The sequence below is a fragment of the Ranitomeya variabilis genome, chromosome 2, assembly GCF_051348905.1.
Source record: "Ranitomeya variabilis isolate aRanVar5 chromosome 2, aRanVar5.hap1, whole genome shotgun sequence".
NCBI classification, from domain to species: domain Eukaryota; kingdom Metazoa; phylum Chordata; class Amphibia; order Anura; family Dendrobatidae; genus Ranitomeya; species Ranitomeya variabilis.
The window spans coordinates 268,644,374-268,664,993 of record NC_135233.1 but is presented as its reverse complement, the minus strand read 5'-3'; the positions used below and the strand labels follow the sequence as shown (position 1 = coordinate 268,664,993).

Below are 20,620 nucleotides of genomic sequence, written 5' to 3'. Positions count from 1 at the left end.
GTTTTGTAGGCACATGAGTCTCAAACTCCAAAGGGCTCCCCCGGAAGGGAATTCTGGGTGGAGATTGCATTAGAATCTGTGGAATTGTGGAAGTCACTGTCCTCACCATCAGAGTAGTCTGTCATTTTTATAAATTCTTCAGAGTGGAAATTTCCTGACCCCTCTGATAAGTCAGAGGAGTTATCTGAGTCATAGTTTACAACCTCCTGTTCCTTAAAAGGGGTGAGATAGGGGGTAAATACTGTCGACATTTCTCTGAATCCTCTTTCACATATCAGACTGATATTTTCTAGCAACATATTACGTTGTGTCTTGAAATATGTGAGAGAATCACCCCCTGGAGTATCAGAGGGCTGGTCGCAGTCACAGGCATTTGACTTCCCATCACTATTAGTAGTCCCAGTTAAGTCCCTTGTCTTGTGCCCATTGGGGCTTGGCAGCTCTGATGGGGTGTTGGAGCGACTTTTCCCTGGTGTGACCACGTGGATAGTATCCGCATTTACATGCCCTGTAATTTTCGTGCCTCTATCGGGGGATTTAGGGGTGTCACAACTTGTTTGAAAGTTATGGGGCTGCTGCATACTGTGGCGGTGTTGTAGCGGTGTAGTGGTCACCTCATCTTGTATTGTCTGAGTGACACATCTTTTTTTCCCTGGTCTCCGTCTTTGTGGGCATATTGAGGGGTTCTGAGTCAAACATATGGTGGTCTTTTGTCTGCATAAGGGGCTTGCTGCGGGTGTCATAGATGCTGCAGCGTTCATGAGCGCCTCCATCCCCCTGCAGAGTCTCATAGCTGACAGCCGCCGCCATTATCCCCCTCCCCCTGCGGTCTGATCTTCCCGGGTATGTTCCACAGCTGGCTCCCTCGTTCTTACCCGTCTGCAGCTTCTTGGAATGGTCTTGCTGCAACGGCGTGCTGTCCCTCTTTGGCGCTGCTGGGTTCCGGTGCTGTGTCTCTTCAGCCGCCCGCAGCCCCGGCACAAACTCAGGAGCGCTGTGCCTGAGCTGCGGCGGCGTGGGCGCCATTTTGGAGATGCGGGCGCGCTGACCGGTCGCTGCACTCCTTCCTCGGCGAGCGGTGCCCCTTTCTGTGCCCTCTGTACTGCGGTCTGTGCCGCGGTCTCAGTCCGGGTTCCTGCAGCAGCTAAGATCTTCGGCACAAACTTCTGTGCCTTGTGGATTAGGCTACTGCTTCTGTTCTGGTCGGTCAGCTGTTCCTTGCCGGGCGGCAGATGCAGGGGAGTCGGCGCTTTGTTCCCTGTTGCCGCCTGCTTCTTCCCGGCGCCCGAGTCGACCGCAGCTCCATACCTCTTTCTACAGCTGCTTGCGAGTGGCTGCGCCGCTGGGAGAGGAGCCTTTAGCCCGGTCTGTGACCCGAAAGACCGCTGTACTCCAGAGGTCTCAGGCTTAGCTGGGGCTCCACTTAGAGACAGCTTACAGGAAGCAGGTCCGCCATGTTTGATTCCATGCAGGGGCAGCGCTCCTCCAGAGCCGCGTCTGATTCTCTGTCCTGGAGAGGGATTTCTCTCCACAAATTTGGATCCCTTCTTCTTATAATGAGTACCAGGCATGTTTATAAATGCTTTGGTACCAGAATTGTCCACTTTTGTAGGCTTTTTAGTAGCTTAAGTCAGGGAAATTACAGGAGCTTCTGTAAAGTAGGTCCGCTCCTATTCCCGTGCAAACCACGCCCCCCATATCCTCTAATGTTCTGGCCGAGAACCATAGCTGGAGACAAGAATACTTTGGCACCGCCCCTGGCCGGCCATTCTCAGCGCCAGTCATGGTGATTGACAGGTCTCTGCTTCATGTGTACATATAGAGACCTGTCAACCACCCTTAGCAGCGCTGGGAAGAACCAGTCACGGAAAGTGACAGTCTAGTCTCGTTTCTGGCTCTGGTCCCCGGACGGACTTTTAAAGTGTATTTTCTCTGAAATACTATACCATTTCAAAGAATAATATACTTAGCTGCAATTGTGCAGCCAGGCTATGATTAATGTTGCCCGTGTTTTGGGCACCATGAAACAGGTGACAAGTTCCTCCTTTAAGTTAGTGAAAAACTGGTGGTAGGGGGCGCCATTTCATTTTTTGCATCAGGTAATCTAGGATCAGCCCTGCCTGAGACTTCTGCACAGTGGAGCGGCTGGACACATAGGAACTTTGACGGCTTTGTAACTCTGCACAGTCCTGTTCCCAGACCCTCAAGTAGCTACAGACACATACTACATGGCAGCACTGAAAATCTGAGAATAACAGACATAAGAAATGTAAAAAAGGATAAAAGTAATAAGCAAATTGATGCAGTCAAAAGGTTATTACCATTTGATTAATCACTGCGTAATAGAGCTGCTACATGCCCTTGTGCAGGGGCAGGGGGTTGGCTGTCACACATCTAGGCTCCCTGCAAAGAAGGCAGACATGATTTATTATCAAGTCTACCTTTTCAATCAGCCATGAACAAGCGGTGTGTATACAGATTAGGGAGGGATTAGGGAGCACTTACCTTGCTTCCTCCTCCAAACCTGGAGATCAGGTGACCTCTGGGTGTGGGGAAAGAACATGAGCTGCTAAGTCCTAGGAAACCCAGACCGCTCTACTGTGCAGAGAAGAGACTGATTTCTCCTGTAACTGGGGCTAACATACCAACCCCATTTATAGGGGAAATCAGATATAAAACAAACACATTAATGTGTTTAACTGCTCCCCCCAAAAAGTCTTACAAAAAACATTAAAAGGTGCATAATGTACAAAATAAATAAAAAAAATAAATTGAAAAAGCATGATAAAAAGAACAAAACAAAGACACTAAGTCCTAAATGCTTTTTCTGCCTGTATTTAAATAAATACGTCCAATATATAAAAAAAAATAATAATTTCAATAGAAAGGGGAACACAATTTTAAAAGGTATTTGGTGGTTCGTATGAATATCAAACAATATAATATTTTTGATGCATTAAAGTGCATGTATGATACAGATTTTTTGCTTTTTCTATAGTGTTCAGAATTTTTTTTAAACCACTAAAATCTAGAAAACCCTACAAGTGCACTGTGCAGTACAATGAAAGCCATAAAAATACAATTATAGTACAGTTTTAGGGTTATTTTTTACTATCCTGCTTACTACCCTTTTACGTTTTCAGCACATTATATGGTAAGAAGAATGGAGTCACTCAAAAGTACAACTTGTCCCACAGTAAGCGAGCTCTCATACAGAAAAAAAGAAAGAACAGAAGGGGAAAAATGGCAGGGTCTTGGTAAAGTCTAGAATGTTCTCCACTTAATATGTTTGTAAAATATAAATGTAAAGAAGTCAGACCAGCGGCGGCCCGGACTTCCTCTTCATGTTTCCGCCGTACGAAGGCGGGGACAGTGACGGCAGCGCTGATTGGGCGACGGGGTCACATGTCACAACACCGCGACGGCGAGTGCCGACACGGTGGGAATGGCACCGACACAAGAGGTGAGTATAGGCTTTATTATTTTATCAGGGTCAAACATTTAGAGCAAGAACGGGGTTGTCCTAGTAGAGGACAATCCCTTTAACATGGTGGAGACCCAAAGCCGACGGCTCCTTCTCTGCAGTTATTTCAGCAGCATTTATGACGGTCCGAGATAAACACACGTTGTTCTAAGGCACTGAAGAGGTTAATTGTAGCGGTCACATGCACAGCATCACTGCGGGATAAGTCAACAGACCGATTCATAGTCAATTTTTCCCCGTTTTGAGTATTTTTTTTTTCCAAATCCTAGATAATTCTAAGTAAATCTGTCATCAGGTTTTTGCAATCCCATTTGAGAGCAGCATGACGTAGGGGCAGAGACTCCAATTCAAGCGATGTATCACATACTCGGCTGATTGATATCATTTTGATAACATCATTATTTTATCTGCTGCAGTTCTCTGAACGCTGAGCTCTGTATAACCCCGCCCACGCCACTGATTGGCAGCTTTCTGCTCGTGCACAGTGTATGCAAAAAGCTGCCAATCAGTAGTGGAGGCGGGGTTATACAAAGCTCATGAATATGGAGGACTACCTGGCAGCAGGATCAATAGTCCTCTAGTGAGAATCTCCTGCTGATAAAACAGTGATTGTATAAAAACTGCAGCAAGCAACCCAGTAAGTGACACATCGCCGGATTCAGGATTTCTATCTCTACATCATGCTGCTCTCAGATTAGGGGGCAAAAACCTGGTGAAAGATTCTCTTTAAATGGATGTCCAGGCAAAAAGGTGTTTGGATCTGTAAAAAATAAACTAAGGGAGAATCACCTACTGACACCCATCTGGATCCAGGGTCTGTGCTGACACTGGAAGACGAGACATCACTGTTCCACCAGCAGCAGGACCACTGCAGCCTATGATTGGCTGCAGCAGTGACTTGAGCAAAACATCACACTCCTCAGCAGTCCTGCTGCTGGTGGAACAGTGGGGTCTCCTATTCCTGTGTCAGCGCAGACCCTAGATCCAGGTGGATGATGATAGGTTAGTATCACCCGATTTGGTATTTCTTCAGGCTCCGAACCACTGGAGAACTTTTCTTTGTGCCAGCTCATGAACTGGTTAAAGAAGAATGCCAGTAAAAAAAATTTAAATCTCCCCATCTATTAGCAAATTGCAGAAAACTTTGTGAATAAATGAAGTAATAAAAGAAGTGTTGTGAGGTAATGTACAACTTTCCTGATAAGTCATGTGTCGGACGTACAAGGCTTGATCCATAGGCCCCAATGTCTGACAGAAATCACTTCGCCGCCGACACACTTGTCATGGCGCAGTAAGATATGGAAAGACTGTAAGCTGCTTTCTGACACAAGAAATTCACAGAGGACAGATAAAGGTATAACAATAAAATCGACATGGACGGCAATAGAACATATCTGTAACAGGGCAAATGGAGGCAAAACAGGAAACGAGGCCCGGGGGAGCTACCTGCGCAGAAACACCGCCTCCTCCTCTTCGGTGTTACAGAACTTGTGAGCGTGCTTTGCTGCATCGATAACTCTCGCTCTGTCCCGAGGCCTCATGGGAAGCTTTTCCAGCTGGCAGTCTGAAAGCGAGGAGCAGAAGCGAAAAAATACATAAGACACGGTAACACGGATATAGCAGATATAAGGTGGATATGTGCCCCCTGCTCTCCTCTGGGCACAGCAGCTGGTGGGCACCCCCTCCTGTCAATCTACATCTATGGCACAAAATAAGGAGACAGCCGAAACCAACAGTGATGAGCGAGCGTGCTGGGATAAGGTGTTATCTCATCATGCTCGGGTGCTAACCGAGTGTTTTCGGCATGCTTGAAAAATATGTTCGAGACCCCGCGGCTGCACATCTCGATTCTTAGGCAATCCCTGTATGTGTCGAACAGTCACAAGACATGCAGCCACGGAGTCTGGAACACATTTTTCTACCACGCCGAAGTCACTCGGTTAGCACCAGAGCATGCTCAGATGACACCTTTATGCTCATCACTAGTAACCAGTGACCTGGCCTTGGAGCCATGGAAGGAGGAAAATATGTATTTTGTTCTTTGCTTAGTGGGGGTCCCTGACGTAGGCCCCAAAATGATCTAACAATTGTCAATTATTCCAGTGTGAACTTATGTAGTGCAAAAAGAGGAAAGCATTCACTAGTGGAACCCCATTTTCCCCAGATTGGGGTCCCGTGACCGTACCCTTAGCTAGAAGCCATCATGTGGCCCCAGCAAATCGGGGCATCTAACAGAACGTCTGCCCCTCATTCCCTTGGAGCCCACTCGGGTTGTGCCATGTAATCAGAAAATGTCCACCTGCTTCAGTTAGGACAGCGCCACTTGTGGGGTCCCAGAAACTTTTGTGGATTTGTGAAAACATACACAGAAAGGCTTCAAGGACGCGGAGGGGTTAGACCGCTACAGCTCTCCGGGGCATAGGACGCATCATTATTTCCCGCAGACAGCAGTAATGGGGGTCTGGTCATTACCACTGAAAGGTCTGTGATGAACAGAACATTTAAGCGGAGAATCCTTATCGGCGCGGCGCTGAGCAGGGTCACAAATTAAATAATTACTGCAGCACAGCAGGCAGCGGAGCCGGCGCACACAAGGACTCAAATCCAATTACATTAGCGCACCACTCGAGTGCCGCCTGCCTAAAGACCCCAGCTCACAAGACTTCACTCTGCGATGAAACGCAAATAATCATGGATGTCATCTTAGAAATATGAATATTTTCAGGGAACGCTCCAAGGGCAGATAACACGGCACAACCGCAGGGCGTCAACACCAGCTGGGCTTAGGGCGAGAGAACGGCATGGGATGTCCGCCGTCCTCCCCATGCCCAGAGCGCAAAGAAAAACTCAAGGAATTTTATTTAAAGGGGTTGTCCAGAAATGATAAATATTGATTACCAAGTCTAAGAATAGGTCCTAAGTATCAGATCGGTGGTGGTCCGACACCCAGCAACACCATCGATCAGCTGTGCTCAGCTCCGGAGGCGGACGGATGTAAACAGAGCCAGAATAGCACAGCTCACGGTGTAGTGTCCATTGCCAAGAACCGCAACTCCACTAAGGATAGAGCACCAATACTAGAAGTCTGCACAACCCCTTTAATGGGAAAAACACGGATTTACTGAAACCAACATGTAACACTTTAACCCTTCGCCGCCACAGACAATTTTCAATTTTATGTTTGCATTTTTCACTCCCCTTCTTCTAAGACGCGTAACTTTTTTTTTTCTCTCTCGTATACCTATATGAAGATTCGTTTTCACGTGGGACGAGTTCTAATTTTGAATGACACCATTCCCTTTATCGTACAATGTACTGAAGAATGGGGAAAAAAAAAAGTGAACAGAATGATACGGTGAAAACAATGCAAGTCTGCCATTGCTTTTGGGGTTTGGTTTTGACAGCATTCATTCTGTGTGATAAAAATGTCCTGGCAGCATGACGCGATTATAGCAATAAACAGGAACATACTACGGTATATATTTTATTTAAGTGGTGAATAAAAGTTCAGCAATTTGTGAAAAAAAAAAAAAAAAAAAGTTTGTGTTGCCATTTTGCAAGACCCTAACAAAATGTTACGGGGCTTGGAAAATGGCGACACAAACCGCCAATGTGATTTTTCCATGGATGGAGCTGTTTGGGGGCTTTCTTTTCGCGTGATGAGCTGAAAGTTTTATTGACTTCAATTTAGGGTCCGTACACCATTTTTTTCTCTTTACAGTATTTACTGAATGGGTTAATTGTATATTTTGACAGACTGAACTTTTATGGATGTGGTGATACCAGATATTGTCTTTTTTTTTATTTTAATAAAGAGAAGGGAGATTCAAATGTTTATAATTTATAAAAATGTTTTATATTAGAAAACTAGAAAGTCCCCTAAGGGGACTTGATACTATATACTGCTAGACTACTGTATGGCAGTATATAATGAAAATGGCAGTCTCCTATGAAAATCAGCATGTGGCTCTGCTTCCAAGGAGGACCAAGATGACAGTGACAGGGGGAATGAAGGATGTCACTGGCTGCCATGGAAGTCGCTCCGTCTAGATGTTGCTTAGAAAGATTGACAGCAGCATATAAATAGTTAACAGCGATGAAGGCACAGCTCCAGATGCTGCCGTTAGTAACAGATAACATGGCTGACATATACCGCCTGTGGGGAGGAGAGCTCAGCTCCTAAGATGTCTCCACATGCAGTGACCCCAGGGCTCACATGCATGTACGTCACTTTGTGCTATGATGTTTAAGGGGGTCTATTAACCACATTCAGCACCAAACGTACATTTACATGACTGGCGAAAGGTAGCAAGGCTGACATTCAGCTGTAATGTCAGGGATCAGAGCCAATTCTGTTTCTGGTCACTTAACCCCTTCATGACCCAGCCTATTTTGGCCTTAATGACCTTGCCATTTTTTGCAATTCTGACCAGTGTCCCTTTATGAGGTAATAACTCAGGAACGCTTCAACGGATCCTTGCGGTTCTGAGATTGTTTTTTCGTGACATATTGGGCTTCATGTTAGTGGTAAATTTAGGTCAATAATATCTGAGTTTATTTGTGAAAAAAACGGAAATTTGGCGAAAAATTTTAAAATTTTGCAATTTTCACATTTTGAATTTTTATTCTGTTAAACCAGAGAGTTATGTGACACAAAATAGTTAATAAATAACATTTCCCACATGTCTACTTTACATCAGCACAATTTTGGAAACAATTTTTTTTTTTGCTAGGAAGTTATAAGGGTTAAAATTTGACCAGTGATTTCTCATTTTTACAACAAAATTTACAAAACCATTTTTTTTAGGGACCACCTCACATTTGAAGTCAGTTTGAGGGTTCTATATGGCTGAAAATACCCAAAAGTAACACCATTCTAAAAACTGCACCCCTCAAGGTGCTCAAAACCACATTCAAGAAGTTTATTAACCCTTCAGGTGTTTCACAGCAGCAGAAGCAACATGGAGGGGAAAAATTAACATTTAACTTTTTAGTCACAAAAATGATCTTTTCGCAACAATTTTTTTTTATTTTCCCAAGGGTAAAAGGAGAAAGTGGACCACAAATGTTGTTGTCCAATTTGTCCTGAGTACGCTGATACCTCATATGTGGGGGTAAACCACTGTTTGGGCGCACGGCAGGGCTCGGAAGGGAAGGAGCGCCATTTGACTTTTTGAATGAAAAATTGGCTCCAATCTTTAGCGGACACCATGTCGCGTTTGGAGAGCCCCCGTGTGCCTAAACATTGGAGCTCCCCCACAAGTGACCCACCCCATTTTGGAAACTAGACCCCCCAAGGAACTTATCTAGATGCATAGTGAGCACTTTAAACCCTCAGGTGCTTCACAAATTAATCCGTAAAAATGAAAAAGTACTTTTTTTTTCACACAAAATTTCTTTTAGCCTTAATTTTTTCATTTTCACATGGGCAACAGGATAAAATGGATCCTAAAATTGGTTGGGCAATTTCTCCTGAGTACGCCAATACCTCATATGTGGGGGTAAACTACTGTTTGGGCACATGGTAAGGCTCGGAAGGGAAGGAGCGCCATTTGACTTTTTGAATGAAAAATTATCTCCATAGTTAGCGGACACCATGTCAGGTTTGGAGAGGCCCTGTGTGCCTAAACATTGGAGCTCCCCCACAAGTGTCCCCATTTTGGAAACTAGACCCCCCAAGGAACTTATCTAGATGCATAGTGAGCACTTTAAACCCTCAGGTGCTTCACAAATTGAGCCGTAAAAATGAAAAAGTACTTTTTTTTTCACACAAAATTTCGTTTAGCCTCAATTTTTTCATTTTCACATGGGCAACAGGATAAAATGGATCCTAAAATTTGTTGGGCAATTTCTCCTGAGTACGCCGATACCTCATATGTGGGGGTAAACCACTGTTTGGGTGCACGGCAAGGCTCGGAAGGGAAGGCGCGCCATTTGACTTTTTGAATGGAAAATTAGCTCCAATCGTTAGTGGACACCATGTCGCGTTTGGAGAGCCCCTGTGTGCCTAAACATTGGAGCTCCCCTACAATTGACCCCATTTTGGAAACTAGACCCCCCAAGAAACTAATCTAGACGCATAGTGAGCACTTAAAACCCCCAGGTGCTTCACAGAAGTTTATAACGCAGAGCCATGAAAATAAAAAAATTATTTTTCTTTCCTCAAAAATGATTTTTAGCCCGGAGTTTTTTATTTTCCCAAGGATAATAGGAGAAATTGGACCCCAAATGTTGTTGTCCAGTTTGTCCTGAGTACGATGATACCCCATATGTGGGGGTAAACCACTGTTTGGGCGCACGGCAGGGCTCGGAAGGGAAGGCACGCCATTTGGCTTTTTGAATGGAAAATTAGCTTCAATCATTAGCGGACACCATGTCACGTTTGGAGAGCCCCTGTGTGCCTAAACATTGGAGCTCCCACACAAGTGACCCCATTTTGGAAACTAGACCTCCCATGGAACTAATCTAGATGTGTGGTGAGCACTTTGAACCCCCAAGTGCTTCACAGAAGTTTATAACGCAGAGCCATGAAAATAAAAAATTATTTTTCTTTCCTCAAAAATGATTTTTTAACCCACAATTTTTTATTTTCCCAAGGGTAACAGGAGAAATTGGACCCCAAAAGTTGTTGTGCAGTTTCTCCTGAGTACGCTGATACCCCATATGTGGGGGTAAACCACTGTTTGGGCACATGCCGGGGCTCGGAAGGGAAGTAGTGACGATTTGGAATGCAGACTTTGATGGAGTGGTCTGCGGGAATCATGTTACGTTTGCAGAGCCCCTGATGTGCCTAAACAGTAGAAACCCCCCACAAGTGACCCCATTTTGGAAACTAGACCCCCCAAGGAACTTATCTAGATGTGTGGTGAGCACGTTCAACCCCCAAGTGCTTCACAGAAGTTTACAACGCAGAGCCGTGAAAATAAAAAATCATTTTTCTTTCCTCAAAAAAGATGTTTTAGCAAGCAATTTTTTTTTCACAAGGGTAGCAGGAGAAATTGGACCCCAATATTTGTTGCCCAGTTTGTTGTGAGTATGCTGGTACCCCATATGTGGGGGTAAACCACTGTTTGGGCGCACGTCAGGTCTTGGAAGGGAAGTAGTGACATTTGAAATGCAGACTTTGATGGAATGGTCTGCGGGCGTCACGTTGCATTTGCAGAGCCCCTGATGTGCCTAAACAGTAGAAACACCCCATAAGTGACCCCATTTTGGAAACTAGACCCCAAAAGGATCTTATCTAGATGTGTGGTGAGCACTTTCAACCCCCAAGTGCTTCACATAAGTTTATAACGTAGAGCCATGAAAATAAAAAATAATTGTTCTTTCCTCAAAAATTATGTTCTAGCAAGTAATTTTTTTATTTTTGCAAGGGTAACAGGAGAAATTGGACCCCAATAGTTGTTGCCCAGTTTGTCCTGAGTACGCTGGTATCCCATATGTGGGGGTAAACCACTGTTTGGGCGCACGTCGGGGCTTGGAAGGGAGGGCGCACCATTTGACTTTTTGAACGCAAGATTGGCTGGAATCAATGGTGGCGCCATGTTGCGTTTGGAGACCCCTGATGTGCCTAAACAGTGGAAACCCCTCAATTCTAACTTCAACACTAACCCCAACACACCCCTAACCCTAATCCCAACTGTAGCCATAACCCTAATCACAACCCTAACCCCAACACACCCCTAACCACAACCCTAACCCCAACACACCCGTAACCCTAAATCCAACCCTAATCCTAACCCTAATCCCAACCCTACCCACAACTGTAACCCCAACACAACCCTAACCCTATCCTTAACCCTAACCACAAGCCTAATCTTAACCCTATTTCCAACCCTAGCCCTAATTCCAACCCTAAGGGTACCGTCTCACATAACGATTTACCAACGATCACGACCAGCGATACGACCTGGCCGTGATCGTTGGAAAGTCGTTGTGTGGTCGCTGGGGAGCTGTCACACAGACCGCTCTCCAGCGACCAACGATGCCAAGGTCCCGGGTAACCAGGGTAAACATCGGGTTACTAAGCGCAGGGCCGCGCTTAGTAACCCGATGTTTACCGTGGTTACCAGCGTAAAAGTAAAAAAAAAAAAAACGTACATACTCACATTTCGGTGTCCTTCAGGTCCCTTGCCGTCTGCTTCCCGCTCTGACTGAGTGCCGCCGTACAGTGAGAGCAGAGCGCAGCGGTGATGTCACTGCTGTGCTGTGCTCTCACTTTCCGGCCGGCAGACAGTCAGAGCGGGAAGCAGACGGCAAGGGACCTGAAGGACACCGAAATGTGAGTATGTACGGTTTTTTTTTTTTTACTTTTACGCTGGTAACCACGGTAAACATCGGGTTACTAAGCGTGGCCCTGCGCTTAGTAACCCGATGTTTACCCTGGTTACAAGCGAACGCATCGCTGGATTGCTGTCACAACGATCCAGCGATGACAGCAGGAGATCCAGCGACAAAAGAAAGTTCCAAACGATCTGCTACGACGTACGATTCTCAGCAGGGTCCCTGATCGCTGCTGCGTGTTAGACACAGCGATATCGTATGGATATCGCTGGAACGTCACGGATCGTACCGTCGTAGCGATCAAAGTGCCACTGTGAGACGTTACCCTAACTCTAATTCCAACCCTAACCCTAAGGCTATGTGCCCACGTTGCGGATTCGTGTGAGATTTTTCCGCACGATTTTTTAAAAATCTGCAGGTAAAAGGCACTGCGTTTTACCTGCAGATTTACAGCAGATTTCCAGTGTTTTTTTGTGCGGATTTCACCTGCGGATTCCTATTGAGGAACAGGTGTAAAACGCTGCGGAATCCGCACAAAAAATTGACATGCTGCAGAAAATACAACGCAGCGTTTTTGCACGGAATTTTCCGCACCATGGGCACAGTGGATTTGGTTTTCCATAGGTGTACATGGTACTGTAAACCTGATGGAAAACTGCAACGAATTCGCAGCGGCCAATCCGCTGCGGATCCACAGCCAAATCCGCTGCGGATCCGCGGCCAATCCGCTGCGGATCCGCGGCCAATCCGCTGTGGATCCGCAGCCAAATCCGCACATGCCATAACCCTAACCCTACCCCTACCCGTAACCCTAACCCTACCCCTAACCCTACCCCTAGTTCTAACCCTAACCCTAGTTCTAACCCTAACCCTAGTGGAAAACGAAAAAAAAAATATATATATATATTTTCTTTATTTTATTATTGTCCCTACCTATGGGGGTGATAAAGGGGGGGGGTATTTATTATTTTTTTTATTTTGATCGCTGTGATAGAACCTACCACAGCGATCAAAATGTACTTGTAAGGAATCTGCCGGCTGGCAGATTCGGCGGGCGCACTGAGCATGCGCCCGCCATTTTCCAAGATGGCGGCGCCCAGCGAGGAGACGTACGGACACCGGGAGGATCGGTAAGTATGAAGGGGTGGTGGGGGGGTGGATTGGAGCACAGGGGGGGTGATCGGACCACAGGGGGGGTTTATTCAAACAAGGAGGGAGCGGGCAGGAGGACGGGGGAGCCGGCAGGCGGACGGAGGGGACCGGACCCCATAACGGAGCACTGGGGGGGCGATCGGTGGGTGTGGGGGGGACATATTAGGTTTTCCAGCCATGGCCGATGTTATTGCAGCATCGGCCATGGCTTGATTGTAATATTTCACCAGTTTTTTAGGTGAAATATTACAAATCGCTCTGATTGGCAGTTTCACTTTCAACAGCCAATCAGAGCGATCGTAGCCACGGGGGGGTGAAGCCACCCCCCCTGGGCTGAAGCACCACTCCCCCTGTTTCTGCAGATCGGGTAAAATGGGAGTTAACCCCTTCACCCGATCTGCAGGAACGCGATCCCTCCATGACGCATACGCTGCGTCATAGGTCGCATTGGCACCGACTTTCATAACGCAGCGTATGCGTCAAAGGTCGTGAAGGGGTTAAGCCTCACATGCAACGATCAATATGACCACTGGTTAGATAAAGAGATAGCAAAAACCTTTTGCTTTAACCTACCTCATCTGAGCGCATGATGTAGACAAAGAGACCCTGAATCCAATGATGTATCACTTGGATTACTGGGTGTAGCCATTCTGACATCAGGGCGTTTAGATTTAGGAATGCAGCAGAGCTGAGAAAGCTAACCCCGCCCACACCGAGCTTTGGATATATAATGTCCATAGACAGTGAGCCGCTTATCACAGGGCGGGGTGAAGTCAGATGATTGCTGTGACCATCAGGCGGGCAATGATAATCACCAGGTGATTAATCCTTCATTGTAAGTAAACAGCACACAGCTATTGAAGAAAGCTGGCTCTAACCTTCTATGGGGGCATGCGCTTTTTTTTCCCTGAATAAGGACTCCTGCTTTTGAATAGTTAATGTCAGGCAGGGGGAAGGTAAATACCCCAGAGATAATCTCTGATAAGGTCCCATTGGCCTCAGCTAACACCCTCACAATGGAGATCATCAAAAACAAAACTATGTTTTATTCAGCTCTGCAGTGATTATTCAATAATGTAGTCAGTTTAACGAGAACAATCTGGTAAAAGGTCATCTTTGAGTTGAAAAAAAGCAGCCAATATACTGCATCGCAGGGAAAAAGTGAATGCGCATAAACAAAGAGGACTAGAGATGGGCGAAACCAAACAGAAATGTTCGGTGTTCGCACCAGAAAGTTACTGTTCAGGCACCTGAACGCCGAACACGTGCCTTCTGCCGAAGTCCAGTAGAGTGTTTGGGCCAAGTCCGTGGTCGTGCGGAGGAGAGACAGATTTCTTTTTCATTCTGGACATCCATATCCACTATTTTCAATGGGTTTCGGGTTCTGGTGGAATTTGGGTAGTGTTCTGGTGCCCAAACCAAACATTCTAAAAAGCGTGGGTCAGGTACCAGAACCCGAACTTCCACTGGTCCACACCCAAGAGGATCTATCATGAGTAGTAATAATATCCTTATCGCGTATAGGTCGTACCCAAGGCACAGATGACAATGCTCCGCAGAATTCAGGTCTGAAATTCTTTATATAGAGGTCCCATCATGCACGGGCCTCTCCATAACCCCTCAAGGTGACATCCAGTGAAAAGCATCAAAATCTTCAAGTTCTCACTGAAAGAGCGTGATCTACAAGTGCTATACACAGATAGTCCTGGGATAGGTCCTCTTTAGCGGATGATCCCAGGTGGAGGAGAAGGGTCCAGCGATAAACACTAGCTGCACGGTGGTGCACCCCCTGACCTCCAATGCTCAACAGTCGTGTTTTTGGGGAAAGACAGAGAATGAGAAGACAGCACATATACCACTATATGAAAGACGCAATACCACACAGAGATGGCGCGTCCTTATGTTGCCCTGCCGTTAATAGCAGAAATGTGCGTCACGACCGCACTTCACCATTCACCACCATCTCCCAAATGACCTGACCCACATTGATCCACTCCTCATGCCGGAATAGAGAAGTGCTGGGTCATCAGATGTGACATTAATACAGAGTCATCCAAAATACCCTCGGCTGTAACAGGAGATGGCCGAGGCGAGGGACGTGCATTTTTTTGTCTCAGTTCACACTGATGCCACACTTCAGTTCTAGCGTAAAAGTCCACCTTAAAAATGTTAGTCAATAATTTTCCAAAAAATATATACGGTACATTTCTAATATAGTCCAGTAATTAGGTCCCTGCTTCTGCAACTTCCAAGGATTTATCCATGCGTTAACGAATGACGGTGGCGTAATGTGCTTTTTTCGTCTCCTGGCGGTATTGTCGTTGTATTTCTTCTACATGGAAAGAGAACCTGTCACCAGGGTTATATACCCCAAACTAAAGGCATGCAAGGTGCTTTTAGGTGGACCTCGATAACATTTTTAAAGTTTGGTCCTGAAATATTTGGACAGTGACAAGTTTTGGCATTTTCGTTGTTTGCCAAAAAATATTCAAGATGCAGTTCTATGTTCAATATGGGCTTAAAGTGCAGACTCTCAGCTTTAATTTGAGGTATTTACATCCTAATTGGAGTAAGGGTTTAGGAATTAGAGCGTTTTAATATGTAGCTACCTCTTCTTTTAAGGGATCAAAAGTAATTGGAAAATAATCTCAAAAGCTCTTTAATGGGCTATTTTCTTGTTAATTTGCCATCAATTAAGCAGGTAAAAGGTCTCGAGTAGATTCCAGCTGTGGCATTTGCATTTGGCAGCTGTTGATGTGAACCCACAACATGCGGTCGCGGGAGCTTTTATTGGGAGAGACACATACCCTCATTAGGCTGAAGAAAGAAGAAGTCCATCAGAGAAATAGCAGAAATGTTATGAGTGGCCAAAGCAACAATTTGGTACATAATGCATAAAAAGAGTTTGGGAACTCAAAAAGTCCTGGGCGTCCAAAGACGACAACAGTAATGGATAATCGCAAAATCCTTTCCATGGTGAAGAAAAAACCTCTTCCACAGCATCCACCCGAGTGAAGAATACTCTCCAGGAAGTAGGTGTCTCAGTATCTAAGACCACCATAAAGCGAAGACTTCATGAGAGCAAATACAGAGGGTTCAGCACTAACCATTAATCTGTGTTAGGCCACGGTCACACTATCAGTATTTGGTCAGTATTTTACCTCAGTATTTATAGGCCAAAACCAGGAGTGGGTGAGAAATACAGAAGTGGTGAAGTGTTTGTATTATTTCCTCTGACTGTTTCACTCCTGATTTTAGCTTACAAACACTGGGGTAAAATACTGACCATATACTGAAGATGGGAACGTGGCCTTAAAAACAGAAAGGCCAGATTAGACTTTGCCAAAAAAACATCTAAAGAAGCCGCCTAGTTCTGGAAAAGCATTCTGTGGACAGATGAGACTAATATCAACCTCTACCAGAATGATGGTTAGAAGAAAGTATGGAGAAGGCTTGGAACAGCTCATGAACCAAAGCACAGGACATCCTCTGTAACACATGGTGGAGGCAGTGTGGTGACATGGGCATGTATGGCTTCCAATGGCGCTGGGTCACTAGTATTTATTGATGATGTGACAGAATCAGCCGGATGAGTTCTGTAGTGTACAGGGCAGTACTTAATGCTCAGATTCAACCACATGCAGCAAGGTGGATTGGACGCTTCACAGGATAGAGGACAAGGACCCAAAACATCCTGCAAAAGCAACACAGGAGAAAGCAAAGTGTAATATTCTGCAATGACCATCACCGGATCTCAATGCCATTGAGCAGCATTTCACATGCTTAAGACAAAGCTTAAAGCAGAAAGATCCACAAACAAGGAACAACTGAAGTCAGCTGCAGTGAAGGGCGGCAAAGCCTCACAGAGGAGGAAACCCAGCGTTTGGTGACTTCCATGGTTTCCAGACTTCAGGCAGTTGTTGTCTGCATCAGATTTTCTACAAAGTATTAAAAATGAAAATTGTATTTATGGTAAAGTTAATTTGTCCAATTACTTGAGAATTTGTAGATAAATAGCTGCAAGTCCTAAACGCTTCGCAGTCTGCACTTCAATTGCATCTCAGCTGTTTCATTTGATTCATTCATTCCCAAAATTCTCAATTCACTGCTCAGATCTGTATTTAGACTTTCCCATTACTGAGACAGGAGATGTGATGGCAGCTACTCCTGTACAGACTCTATAGGCCAATGGAGCAATACTAATCGCACTGCGGCCGCTGGAGATATTACATGGCTCTCCATGTCCTGTATTAGTAGAATAGTTACCTATATAAAACATACAAATAGCGCCAAGATATTTCTGTATGTCAATGACAACTGCTTAAAAGGCAACGCCCTGCAAAAAAGGGCAACAACTAAAAGGGCAACTCCCAGAAGTAGCTAAACACTACACAATAAAAAAAAAAAAAAAAAAAAAGAAAAAGAAAAAAAAAAAAGAGATCAACTAATAAGAATAAAAAAAAAAATAGAACAACCAAAAAGGCAATATCAAAATGTCAGAGCCCGCCCACTGCAATTACAACTTATTAGCAAACAACATTAATTATGAATTTCACAAAAATGGCAAAACAGACTTGTACAACCAAGGTAAGGACTCACTCTGCATTAAAGAACCTTCTCTTCACACGCCATTAGTTTGGGGTATAAATCCTCATTACGGGTTTTCTAGTTTCAGAAAACCCTTACCCCCTGGAAGCAAATTGTGGTTTTGTTTTATTTAAACATTGCTGGATGATGGTGACCTTAATGACCACTAATTCCACAGGCCGGCCAGGCTGCAGCGTCCCGATTCCACAGGCCGGCCAGGCTGCAGCGTCCCGATTCCACAGGCCGGCCAGGCTGCAGCGTCCCGATTCCACAGGCCGGCCAGGCTGCAGCGTCCCGATTCCACAGGCCGGCCAGGCTGCAGCGTCCCGATTCCACAGGCCGGCCAGGCTGCAGCGTCCCGATTCCACAGGCCGGCCAGGCTGCAGCGTCCCGATTCCACAGGCCGGCCAGGCTGCAGCGTCCCGATTCCACAGGCCGGCCAGGCTGCAGCGTCCCGATTCCACAGGCCGGCCAGGCTGCAGCGTCCCGATTCCACAGGCCGGCCAGGCTGCAGCGTCCCGATTCCACAGGCCGGCCAGGCTGCAGCGTCCCGATTCCACAGGCCGGCCAGGCTGCAGCGTCCCGATTCCACAGGCCGGCCAGGCTGCAGCGTCCCGATTCCACAGGCCGGCCAGGCTGCAGCGTCCCGATTCCACAGGCCGGCCAGGCTGCAGCGTCCCGATTCCACAGGCCGGCCAGGCTGCAGCGTCCCGATTCCACAGGCCGGCCAGGCTGCAGCGTCCCGATTCCACAGGCCGGCCAGGCTGCAGCGTCCCGATTCCACAGGCCGGCCAGGCTGCAGCGTCCCGATTCCACAGGCCGGCCAGGCTGCAGCGTCCCGATTCCACAGGCCGGCCAGGCTGCAGCGTCCCGATTCCACAGGCCGGCCAGGCTGCAGCGTCCCGATTCCACAGGCCGGCCAGGCTGCAGCGTCCCGATTCCACAGGACGGCCAGGCTGCAGCGTCCCGATTCCACAGGACGGCCAGGCTGCAGCGTCCCGATTCCACAGGACGGCCAGGCTGCAGCGTCCCGATTCCACAGGCCGGCCAGGCTGCAGCGTCCCGATTCCACAGGCCGGCCAGGCTGCAGCGTCCCGATTCCACAGGCCGGCCAGGCTGCAGCGTCCCGATTCCACAGGCCGGCCAGGCTGCAGCGTCCCGATTCCACAGGCCGGCCAGGCTTCAAATGTGCCCTGAGCGATCACTATACTGTTCTGTGCACACAGACTGCCATCATCCTCAGCAGCACGGGTCTGTCTACACAGGACAATGTGCTGCCGAGAACAAGGAATGTTATGCACTCTGTGGTAGAGACTGCGGCCTGATTACATCGGCCGATTATCAGGATAGCAGTGATCCCAATAACCACCATATCCACATGCCCAGCACGGAGATCTGTAGGGGCAGCTCATCCTGGCACCCTGAGGGGCAGCTCATCCTGGCACCATCTCCTGAGAGGCCCCATACACAATCCTACTGTGGAGGCAGCACCCTGTATAGTATGTATACGCCGGTGTGGGCAGCAGATGACAGGCGGGCGACAGCCATCACCTGCAATAAGGCGCCTCTATAGAGCCCCGTGCAGATGAGCGGTCACCAGGCACAGCAGAGGCGCCGGCACATAACCGCAGCACACACTGATAATGGCTCTCCGGCGAGGCCGCACTCACCCAGCACCAGCACCATCTGACCGCACAGGCAGTAATACACGTGCAGCGGCTTCTCGCCGTCGTCATACTCCTCCCGATCACGGGTGTCCGAGCAAACCACCGACCGAGACACCACCTTCGGCATCGCGACACAAACACGGACCGCCGCGGTGAAGATAGAGCGCTCTCACATTGGTCGCGGTAAGATGACGTCACCGCAGATTTTTCTTTACAACTTTATTGATACTTAACAAGAACATTTCATAGCGTGAACGCAGCAGACTCACTCACGCTGCAGACCCGGCTCCCATCGTTCACAGCAGGGAGCCGGCTCTTTGTGTCGGCTCGTTCACGAACGACACATCACTACAGCAGAGCTTCAGTGCACAGCGAGGAGCGGGTGTCACCCTCACCCAACCTGTCTGTGGGCTGAAGTCCGGGAATCCACTATTCTCATACAGACGGGTGATCGTATGGCAGCCCCTGACTATTCTCATACAGGCTGTGATAGTATGGCAGCCCCCGACTATTCTCATACAGGCAGTGATAGTATGGCAGCCCCTGACTATTCTCATACAGGCTGTGATAGTATGGCAGCCCCCGACTATTCTCATACAGGCGGTGATAGTATGGCAGCCCCCGACTATTCTCATACAGGCAGTGATAGTATGGCAGCCCCCGACTATTCTCATACAGGCAGTGATAGTATGGCAGCCCCCGACTATTCTCATACATGCGGTGATAGTATGGCAGCCCCTGACTATTCTCATACAGGCAGTGATAGTATGGCAGCCCCCGACTATTCTCATACAGGCTGTGATAGTATGGCAGCCCCCGACTATTCTCATACAGGCGGTGATAGTATGGCAGCCCCCGACTATTCTCATACAGGCAGTGATAGTATGGCAGCCCCCGACTATTCTCATACAGGCAGTGATAGTATGGCAGCCCCCGACTATTCTCATACATGCGGTGATAGTATGGCAGCCCCTGACTATTCTCATACAGGTAGTGATAGTATGGCAGCCCCCGACTATTCTCATACAGGCTGTGATAGTATGGCAGCCCCCGACTATTCTCATACAGGCGGTGATAGTATGGCAGCCCCCGACTATTCTCATACAGGCTGTGATAGTATGGCAGCCCCCGACTATTCTCATACAGGCGGTGATAGTATGGCAGCCCCCGACTATTCTCATACAGGCGGTGATAGTATGGCAGCCCCCGACTATTCTCATACAGGCGGTGATAGTATGGCAGCCCCCGACTATTCTCATACAGGCGGTGATAGTATGGCAGCCCCCGACTATTCTCATACATGCGGTGATAGTATGGCAGCCCCCGACTATTCTCATACAGGCGGTGATAGTATGGCAGCCCCCGACTATTCTCATACAGGCAGTGATAGTATGGCAGCCCCCGACTATTCTCATACAGGCAGTGATAGTATGGCAGCCCCTGACTA

At 47.2% G+C, this 20,620-nt stretch overlaps 1 protein-coding gene across 1 annotated transcript in view; it reads right to left on the bottom strand.

The window, feature by feature from the left end:
- Positions 1–19,367, bottom strand: part of STEEP1 (STING1 ER exit protein 1) — a 46,436-nt gene extending 27,069 nt beyond the window's left edge. Inside the window, exons 1-2 of the mRNA XM_077284938.1 lie at positions 19,177–19,367; positions 4,931–5,048 (exon numbers count right to left, since the gene is read on the bottom strand). Of these exons, the coding sequence (XP_077141053.1) occupies positions 4,931–5,048; positions 19,177–19,300 (242 nt within the window). The 5' untranslated portion in view covers positions 19,301–19,367. The remainder of the gene's footprint in view (positions 1–4,930; positions 5,049–19,176) is intronic.
- Between the last annotated feature and the right edge of the window lie 1,253 nt (positions 19,368–20,620).